Raw genomic sequence first — 10,559 nt, forward strand, 5'->3', positions numbered from 1 at the left:
TTTTAAAAAAATGCACACCAATGATTAAAAAAAGTTTGTCATAAGAATAAAAGGTGAAAAAATCAAAAAAATAAAAAAGTAACAAGAAAAACAAGAAAGAGAGAAGGTATTACGTCGGATTTGACAATTTTCTCAACTAGACGTTGGCCTTCATACAACTGTGTCACCCTCAGAGCGTAGATTGCGCACTCGTTTGTTCCCTGCACTGGCACGACCGGGTAAGAGGGCTTCTCTGCCAATTTAACCCAGTCAGGGTGGTTCTTAGATTTATGCAATTTTCACCATAAATCGCCTTCAACAGCTGAGTCATCCTCCTCATCTGGCAAAAAAAGGCAGCACAAAGTAAAATAACACACGTCACAGATCAATAACTATTCAGACGAACCAAAAAATACAAAGTTCTTCTCAACATCTAGACAGTCACTCCTTTAAAATGCGTATGAGGTCATTTCCTTTTATCACCTTTTTTACACAGATTGGGGGGTGTGTGAGAAAATGCAGTTCTATCACGCATATGTTGTAGTGCTCTACATAAACAAGTATGGTTCTATGTGTACTAACAATGCATGTGTAGTTTATAAAAAAATGCAGTAGGAGAAACACAGAAAAGCTTGCACTTGGCAAGAAAAAATGACATACCACTTTAGTGCAATCTGAGTGGTAGTTAGTCCTGCGCCACTTTGTCGTGACATCAGGATGCCCAGTGTACTTCCTAGTGTCATGGATATCAAACGTCTGTCGATGCTGGTTCATCGTGTATAAGGAATAATGACCATCCTTGGAGCGCGACATCATAATCTGTCACATCAAAAAACAAAATGAAAAGTTCGTTCGACACATAGCACTAGGACCACTGTTCCAAAAATAACTATAAAAAGAAATGCAACAAATCAGAAAATAAATGATGGAAAACAATGGCCTTACCAGTTTTGCGTCCAACAGGTGTTCGTCGCCACTCACAAAAACCTTGAACTGATTAACCGCATCTTCTAAAACAAACGGGCTATGCATAACTGGCAACACAGGGTTTCCTTCATCATCTTTCTTCACAAAGGTTTCCATTTGAAGAACATACTGCATAGAAAAAGAGCAAAATTAGGACATGAAAAAAAGAATAAAACATGCATGCACGCATGCACATGAAAAAATCAGTACAAGCGAAAAAATGACAGCACACGTTTACCATGATAAATAAAGGTGAAAGTAGCACACGTTCACCTGAACGATAAACCAAACCCAATTCAGGGTCTTGCTTCCAGTACTTGATGACAAAATCCATGAGATACGAATCCATTAAAGCTCCTTTGCCAAATGTATTATAGATATAGTCAACAGTGTAAGTATCAACATCACCAAAACGACTATTCACCATAAAGAACGCGTTCCTGCAGTAAACGTACGCAGATGGGATCAATAAAATTAAAATTAAAAACAGAACACACAAAAAGGATGAAGGGCACACACATAAAACTTACTCATGGTATTTGGTTAAAAAATCTTTGCTGAGAACGAGATCCTTTATTTTCCTCGCCTCATCAATATATTTGAACCTCGGAGGCTTCAATTTCTCTATAGAGCATCTCAACTTAAAAGCCCCCTCACCTGCCCTCTTGTTCGAAAATACATCAACCTCATCCACAGGAGGACGATTAATTGCTGCACTCCTGGTCCTAGTGACGCGTGGACATGGCGTAAGACAATCATCATCATCAACATCAAATACATCGTGTGGAGAGCTAGGTCAAGAAACACTTCCACCATGAGGTCCAGACGCCACATCTCTGTTCAAACCATCTCCAGCCAAAGAACCAGAATTATCTGGAGAGATTTCAATGGCACAATCCTCCATAACCACCGCAGAACCCTGGGACTCAAACAGTGACGTATAGCCTTCATGAAGCCCCCCATCAAAACCTAAAAACGTGTAGAAAAAACATGGAAACACTCAGCACAAAATAGAAAACCAAAAAACATGTAATACATCTCATTAATATAAAAAAATGTAGTTCACTAAAGAATTGAATGCAGCCCAATTGTCTACATCAATGCAGGACACTTGTCTACAGCAATGCAGCCCACTTGTATACAACAATGCAGCCCACATGTATACAACAACGCTGCCCACTTATAAAGAACAGTGCAGCACACTTGCCCCAAAATAAATGCAGCTAACTTTATCTACAACAAATGCAGCTCACTAACACAACAAAAAATATACACATCCATTCTAAATCACGCACTTAACTAAACACACTAGTAAAAAAGCCCGTAAGAAGCGGAAGCAAGCAGTAGACAAAAATAAATAAGGGAGATAAAGAAGTTCACTAAAACAATCCTTATCAGCAAAATTAGTAGTGATGTTTAATCAAGGCAACACTTTCTCGATGTGAGCCAACTATAGAGCATGGCCTTTCTGATGTAGCCAATGTGCTCCACCCCAAACTGAGCAACTCGAGCACCATCCCAAGTCTGCAAGAATTGAAACATATAGAATCCACAATCATGCCTGCAATAAAAGAATAAAAAACATCAGTTTCACAAAATGAAATAAAAAAACTTGAGTAGTATGGTGGAGAGGGGCTGTACAGAACACACCCATTTGGCTGCATTGGTACAATGACATGTTTCAACACAAATCCATCAAGTGTAGGAGGATTTAGCAGCTCATCAGAACTTGGGCTACCTTCTTTCCATGCACGCTTGATATTTTTAACCATCCTCCTAAAAATCCTGATCGCATCAGGGTTGCCAGGTTTATTGAGCGAGTCAAGAAATTCAAACTGCCTTTCTTTCACATTTAAGGCAACTACACAATAATGACCAACGCCATCCCTCGTCTCTGGCGGATCAAAAGTTGTAAACAGGACCTGTTGGAAGCACGAAAAATAAATAAAATTATTATAAGAAGAAGAAACATAACACTATAAAAACAAACACACAAAATATGGTTTTCGACACATAAAAACGTTACTCACCATATCCTTTTTATCAACACGCTCCTCGGCTTTTGAAGAGAACATCATTTTAACACTCCTGCCTACATTACCACCATTCCAAATACTTGTCTGCCAAAACAAAACTAAAAAAATGAAATAGTGCTCAAGCAAATAGGTCGTCGCACGAAATCAAAAAATAAAACAAAAATTTCTGCATTCTTACACAAATATGGTACGGGACAACCATTGTCGGAGATCCCTTAAACTTATCTACCAGCAAAGAAACCCCAAGAACTACAAGGTCTGTACTGAGCATCCCTTTATCCCAAAAAGATTGACCAACTTCGCCAATGGTATATCAGCCATCTCAGTTTTAAAAGCAATCATGTCCCTGAATTTTTTATGAAAAACTGAAACATAAGATACTAAAAAAAATAACAACAATGAAAAAGGGTAAAATACTGAAATTAGAAAATACATATGAACAAAACAATTTCTAAAAAGCCATACTTCTTCTTCTTGTCCTTCCGAGCCCTCGTAGCAGCAGCGTACAACTCATTGTATCTTTTCAGAAGAGCTGGATCAATGCTCGACGGTGTCACAACAGGAAGTTCGTCATCTGTAGATAAAAGATGAAGTTCACTTATCCAAAAGAATGAAGTTCAAATATTAAGATAAGAAAATACTGCTAGCTATTTTGAAAATCATCAACAAAAGATCAAGTTTCACTTATCATTAAACATCTAATACAGCTACCATAGTAATTAAACAAAATGAATGAGAAAAACTTCAACTGCACTGTTCAAAACAAAACTCTTGCCTTCAGTGTCAAAGTCTTCATGCTGTTGTTCTTCAGAGCTGACCAAAACATTTTCTTGGCTAGGTTGTGACGAATCCACCACAACCTCACTAGACTGCCCTTCTGAAGCAACATCAGCATTCTCTGGATTTACAACAGTCTGGTCAACCGCAACGTCCTTAGATACTTCAGCTACATGAGGCTCCACTTTGATACTTCAGGAACATCGTTGGCCGCCAGACAAACAGGAGAAGCAGCAACACTAACAGCAGGAACGACATTCTCCAGCGGCTTTTCAGTGCCAAAATCAGAATCTTCATGCCGACTAGGGGAAACAACATCTTGGGATTCCTGAGCTACAGAAGGATCTGCACAATTGACGACAACCGATGCAGAAGCATCAACACTGCCACCACCATCAGCAGCACAACCCCCCTGGTTCAGATCAACATGAACTTCTACGTTTTCTGCTCCAGGCTGTGGAAAGTTTGAAAAAGACACAATTACACAAATGAGTGTGGGGATAATCAACACAACAACACACAGGACACTTATGTCAAAGACTACTGACAACATACGCAGAACAACTGCACTCCACATATGCAAAACAACTGCAACCCACATGTGTCAAAACAACTACAACTGCAACCCACATATACGTAAAAAAGAACTGCAGTTCCCTTTGTCAAACGCTGCAGTTCAGTTATGTTAAATACTGAAGCTTACGTATGTAAAAGACTATGAACCATGTATGCGAAAAGAACTTTAGTTCACTTATGTCAAAGACTGAAGCTCACACATGTAAAACTATTGCAGCTCACATATGTAAATGAAATGCATATGAGTGAACATAACAGCGTACATCAAGTTTATAAAAAAAAATTAGATTACAACCCACTAACAGAAAAAGTAATTCAACTATACCTTATTAGATACAACATCCGGGGGGGACGATGCATCAGCCAAGACCTCATCCTTCCCAGAGCCATCGTAGGAATCTTTGTGCACATCACAAGCAGCAACTCCAGTCTACAGGCATAGAACAAACCAAAAATGAAAATAAGATGGTAACGAACAAAAAAGAAAAAAACTTCAACTATGCACAAGCAGTACACACTTTACAATCGTGAAGTACACAAAAATACAATAAAATGGAAAGCAAAAAATGCAAGTTCAAGAAGAGGGACGCATGGCAGAACAGACATGGCAGAAGTACTTGTACCTGAGCAATTCCATCGTCCCTAGATCCATGGACACCAGAAGATTCCACCCCAGCCTATCACAAAAAACAAAAATAGTGAGGAGCAGTCCACATAATACACAAAAGAGGTACAAAGGCACAAAAAACCTAGAACATACATTATCAGCGCTGACGCCAGCGTCCTGACGATTCATTTCATCCAAAATATGCTCAGCATCCTTCTCATACCGACCGCATTTTTCTTCCTGTGAATGTCTCAACTGAGCATACGAAGACCGAACATTCGTCACTGCAGTCTTCACGCTTTCAATCACGCCGCAATCAAAATTGTGAGCAGCAACAATATCTTCATCTCGTGGGCTATGGCCAACAGGGAAAAAACCAGCAACAGTCCTCAACCTGTCACCAGAGGTTGGGAAATCTTCAGTCAACTTCAAAACCTTCAGAAGAAGCTCATCAATCTCCTCGTGTTTTTTGCCGCCAACAAATGTCTGTTTAGAAGAGCTTCTATTATCAGACATCTGTTGAGCCATGAAACCACGAGTACGCGGCACCTCATCATCACAGGCAGGAAGCTGGCTACAAATAGGCTCATAAAACCTAGCATGAGTGCTAGGCCCCGCATCAGAGGTGCCACATACAACTGCAGCAGGACGGTTCTACGCAATATCACCTGACACCTTCCACTGCAAAAAAAGACAAGAAGCGAAGAGAAGTACACATGTGGGTACTAGAAAAGTTCAGATTTATAATGGCTGCACCTTTTTTCTAAAAAAAATCTGATATTAAAAACTCAGATGCACTAACCGGCAGCTTCCCAAATTTGTAAGTTTCCAAGTAAATCTTTCCCTTCACAAGCACATCCTCATTGTATAACTTCATCAGGTCCTTGGTCGTATGGTATGACGCACGTGGCGTCAATGTGTGCATAACTGAAAATTTGTGAAGCTTCAAGCAGTCAAGATACATAATCAGGGGGACAATGGCACAACCCTCAATTCTGCTTGCTGCCTTCTGTTTGCCACCTCACCACAGCTGCCTGCAACTCATCAACAACAAGCTGGCAAAAGTCCGTCTGTGCCATAGCCGCATAATCCATGTTCACTACCATTGCAGCAACTCTACCCAAACGAACTGCAGGCCCGGGGCACAGCAAATTCTGGTAAAGTATCAGGAAGAACACCTTCACAACAAGGTCAACAGTCACATGATCATCTTCCTCCACCAACACCTTCAACTTCTCAAGCAAGTCCTTGACACCTATACTTTTTGAACGGTCAAAGCCAAGCTCATCCTTGAGGGCAGTCAACGAGTCATCATGGCCGCTGGCGGCAGGCATGGGTGTAGTGTGATGTCCCATAGGTAAATCAAAAATGTGATGAACTGCATCACGATTGATTCGAAGAACCCTGCCATTCCCAAAGTCCATTATCATGGTGGAAGGGTCAATCAGTCCCATCAGATAGCACAAAAGAATGCGCGACACATTTTTCTTTACTTCAGTTCAAATACGACACCGAATCCAGCATCCCGAACATGACTAAAGTGTGCTTGTTTCAATAAAGCAGCAACCTCGCAAACAGTGGGAAGCGGCAAACGTACGGTCTTGTTAAATCGAGAATCATCTCCCTTGGCATCATCTTCAGTTGCATTGCTCTTACTAGACTTCTTCCTCTGTGTAGAGGGAAATGCAGTCCACATTAGAAGATTAGCCATAAAAAAGAGATAGAGAAAACACAGATAGAATAACAATGAAGGAAAAAATGCAGTCCACTTCAACAAACCTTTGGAACAACATCCGCCTCCTCGCCAGAGTCCGCACCAACATCTTCATCGACATCATCACGGGCACGCTTGGGTAGACTCTTAGATGAACCACAGTCTTTGCATCTACCAGTATGAACATCCCTCACAAAATCAGCAAGCACAAAGTCGTCATCGTCAGAGTTGGGACCTTCAGTGACATGTAGTCGCTTGCGCTGAGGATCCTTTCCACCAGCTTCAGCAGTTCTCTTCCCAAGATTCTTGTTCATGCCAGCAACACATGGACTTCACCTTGGCAAATTTGGCACCCTCGGCACCATCTGCAGCTCTCCTCTGCTTCTCCTTCTCCACAAACTCTTTTGAGTCACTTTCAAACCTCAACTTCTTCTTGCTTTGCTTCAATTCATATGCACGAAGTTGTTCCGAGACCGTCCAATCCTGTGTAACTTCCTCTGTACCATCAACAGACTGCGATTGCGTTTCAGACAAGAAAGGACGTCTCTGGTCAAAGCTCACACCAACATCACCCTCTGAAAAATAATGATCAATCAATTGAGTAACCTCCTCAAACCCAGGCGCCCCAGCATGGAAAACAGACACTGCGTCAAAATGAAGTTTGACTATGGTCGTTAAAAAGTGCACAAAAAGAACAAATGCAGTACACTTAGACATATAAATGCGGTGCTCCAATCATAAGCTAAAATAAAAATTGATGCATTGTACAAAAAACTTGAATAAAACAAGAATGCAGTTCACACATACATATAGTGGAGTTCACATATACAAATAAATGCAGTGCTGCATACACTAACTTCACGTTTGTTCCCAACAAAATGCCTGACTAGATATAGCAAGGCAACGCCAATTTGTACAACATCAAGTAAGCAACATACACAAAATAAACAAAGCATTCACATACCAGAAGGAGGGGCCACACTTATGGGAGAAGATTCAATCGGTGAATTCACTTGATGTCCTCCCTCACCACCATGATCCTTACCACCAGGACAACGAGAGCCAATTGGTGTATCAGTATGAGCACTGCAATCACCTACTGGATTAAAAAAACCAGAAACAGAAATTACAAAACATCACATCACAAAATAATGCAAACAAACGCTGACAACTAACAGAGCATAAACAAATATGCAGGATTAATTAGGAAACTAGATAAACATCAAACAAAATAAACAAAGCCAAAAATAAGCACTCCACATATCCTGAACTCCTCCTCCCACTCTGCTCGGCGAAGACATGGCCTTTGCCTGCAGCACAAGGACGAAGTGACAGATATAAGCAAAAAAATCGGTGAAATATGAAGAAATCCTAGATCCACCTTGCTTTGCCTACAGAGCACACACGAGTATTGACTTCAAATCGAGATAAAATCGCCTGCCTACGGAAAAATTACACAAGCAAAAATGGCAATAGCAACTACGAGAATCACAAAATTAGACGAGGGGACGATCAAGACCGAGGCCAAGGGGAACGTGCCACAAAAAAGGGGATGAACGGCGGCGGCGGGGGGAAGCGGCGACGGGAACGGACGGGAAAGGGCTGCGGGAGCGCAGCGGCAAGGGCTCGCGGAGCAGACGGCGACGCGGAATGCAGGAATAAGGACCTCTTGAGGGCGGCGGTTCCTCGGGCGACGACGGTTGCTGCGGGCGACGGCGGTTTTGCTCGAGGGAGAGATGCCTTGGAAGAAACTGTAAGAGAGGAGAGGGGATTCTTCTCGGTCTCTCTCCCTGTCAGCGGAGCAGTGGGATCGCTTGGGAGGGACACGTAGGAGGCCCGCGTGGCAAAGGGTCACATAAAACGGGCCGGCCCAAAAACGGTCCGGCTAAATAAGACAGACTACATCGAAACGCACATGATGCAGTTCTCTATGAAGAACAATGAAGTTCAGACGGTAAAAAAATAAAATACATGCAGTTCATAAAAAAAGTTAAATTCAAAAATAACGTGCGTGTTAAGAAAACGCATCCGAAAAAAGTGTACCTTCAAATAAGTGACACAACAAAAAAAGGGGGGGCCAGCCCCCTACCCCTCCCGTGCCAGGGACTGCAGCAAGTACTCGCAAAAACAGATGCAGTACGCAGCTCTAGAAAAATTCAGTGCATTTGGTTAGATGAAGCAGTACGGTATAGCAATTCAGTTCTGGATTACGTACATGAATAAATACACGGTCTAGTCCACAGAGAAAAACTCGTAAAAATTGCGGAATACATTGTACTTTTTTCAGGGGCTGCAGCAAGGACACGCAAAAAACGGTGAAGTACGCACCTGTAGACAAAATGCAGTTCTCTTTGATAGACGATGCAGTGCAGAACGATAACCAATGCAATTCCGTTAACACGTAGGATACATATAAATGTGACAAATGCCCGTTCGCACAGAAAGTGGTGGTTAAAATTTTTTTACTGATCAAAAGTAAAATAAAACCACGTTAAAAAAACCACGTTCGCATACAACCACCCAATCCGAGCGGTTCCATCGCCACAAACCCACGATCACAGACGCAACACCAACCAACGATCTGCACAACCGCATCGTCAGCGAGACCGTGCAGTTCATCCGATGCGGCCATCCCAGCCCGCGCCCTCCCCTTAAATTCAGACCCCTGCCAAAGGCCTTCTCATCGACAACAACACAAGTGTCCATTGCGCTGCCACCAAATCGCTTCATCACATTGATCTCCACAGAAAACACCAAGCCCTAGTACCGGCGACGGCGTTCTCCGATGAGTACAAGGACGTGGAGGCCCACGGCAATGCCAAGTTGCACGTCATCCACACCAATGACAAGAAGCAGATGGCGATCTCCCTCGCGTAGTACAAGCGCCACCTCAGGCTCCAGCGCCACAAGATCGTCGGGATTGATCTTGAGTACAACAACGAGCCTGAAGCGACGCAGAAACCCACCCTCGTCCAACTCTCCGTCGGCAAGACTCAGTCGGTGCTGCTCTTCCAACTGAGCGCCGCTGAAAGGTGCACAGTCTTCGACAACTTCCTCGCAGACCCCAGGTACACCTTTGCTGGCTTCTCCATCGACGGCGACAAAACCAGGCTAGAGCTCGTCAATCTGGAGGTCGCCAACTTCGTCGACATCCAGAAGGAGTGGATGGTGCCCGAGGCAACCAAGGAGTTGGACTCCCTTGCAGACGTCTCCGGCATGCTCATCGACGACTACTACAACAACATGAAGAAGAAGATCACCGACGACGAACACATACGCAGCGTACGAGAAATGGAACCGCATCACCCTCACCCAGGACGGGCTTCGCCGTGCAAAGCTGGAGAAGGAGGAGCCCCCCAAGAAGCGCGCCAGGAGCAGCTGGGGATGGGGAGACGCTAACTAGTGAAGAAGCAGATGATGCCGGCCAAGAGCCAACAATGCTAGCGTCGTTTTAGAATTAGCATCAAATTTGCTTTATGTGTTTGTGTATGTATCGTTAGTTTGCTTGTGATCATTTGCTTTTGCTGAACTTAGTTTGCTTGTCATGCAGAATCGCTTGTAATGATGAACTTTGATTATGTTAGATTGCTTTCTGTTGAACTTAGTTTGCTGATGATCAACTTGTCGTACAAAATGCTTGTGATAATTTGTTTTCTGTTGTTTGCTTATGTATCATTAGATTCGAGCAGTGCACAAAACGGACGAAGATGCAGTGCGCAAATAGGACGCGTGCAGTGCAAAAATGTGTACGAATGCAGTACAGACTCTGTCGAATGAAGTTTACACATACCCAAGAAAGCAGTGCACACCCCTACATTTGAAAAAATAATACATAAGAGCAAAAACACGAAAAGACAAATGCGACCTGTATATGTAGTGCGGAATATGTGAACATGCAGTACAG

General features: G+C 42.7%; 1 protein-coding gene across 1 annotated transcript; it reads left to right on the plus strand.

Moving 5' to 3' along the window:
* The first annotated feature begins 8,570 nt into the window (after positions 1-8,570).
* On the plus strand, positions 8,571-10,054 carry LOC141022810 (uncharacterized). The gene is made up of 2 exons (XM_073499080.1): positions 8,571-8,609; positions 9,533-10,054. Exons 1-2 carry the CDS (start codon positions 8,571-8,573, stop codon positions 10,052-10,054), a joined length of 561 nt encoding a protein of 186 aa, XP_073355181.1.
* Positions 10,055-10,559: the final 505 nt, after the last annotated feature.

The sequence above is a fragment of the Aegilops tauschii genome, chromosome 5 (assembly GCF_002575655.3).
Source record: "Aegilops tauschii subsp. strangulata cultivar AL8/78 chromosome 5, Aet v6.0, whole genome shotgun sequence".
In the NCBI taxonomy this organism is placed as follows: domain Eukaryota; kingdom Viridiplantae; phylum Streptophyta; class Magnoliopsida; order Poales; family Poaceae; genus Aegilops; species Aegilops tauschii.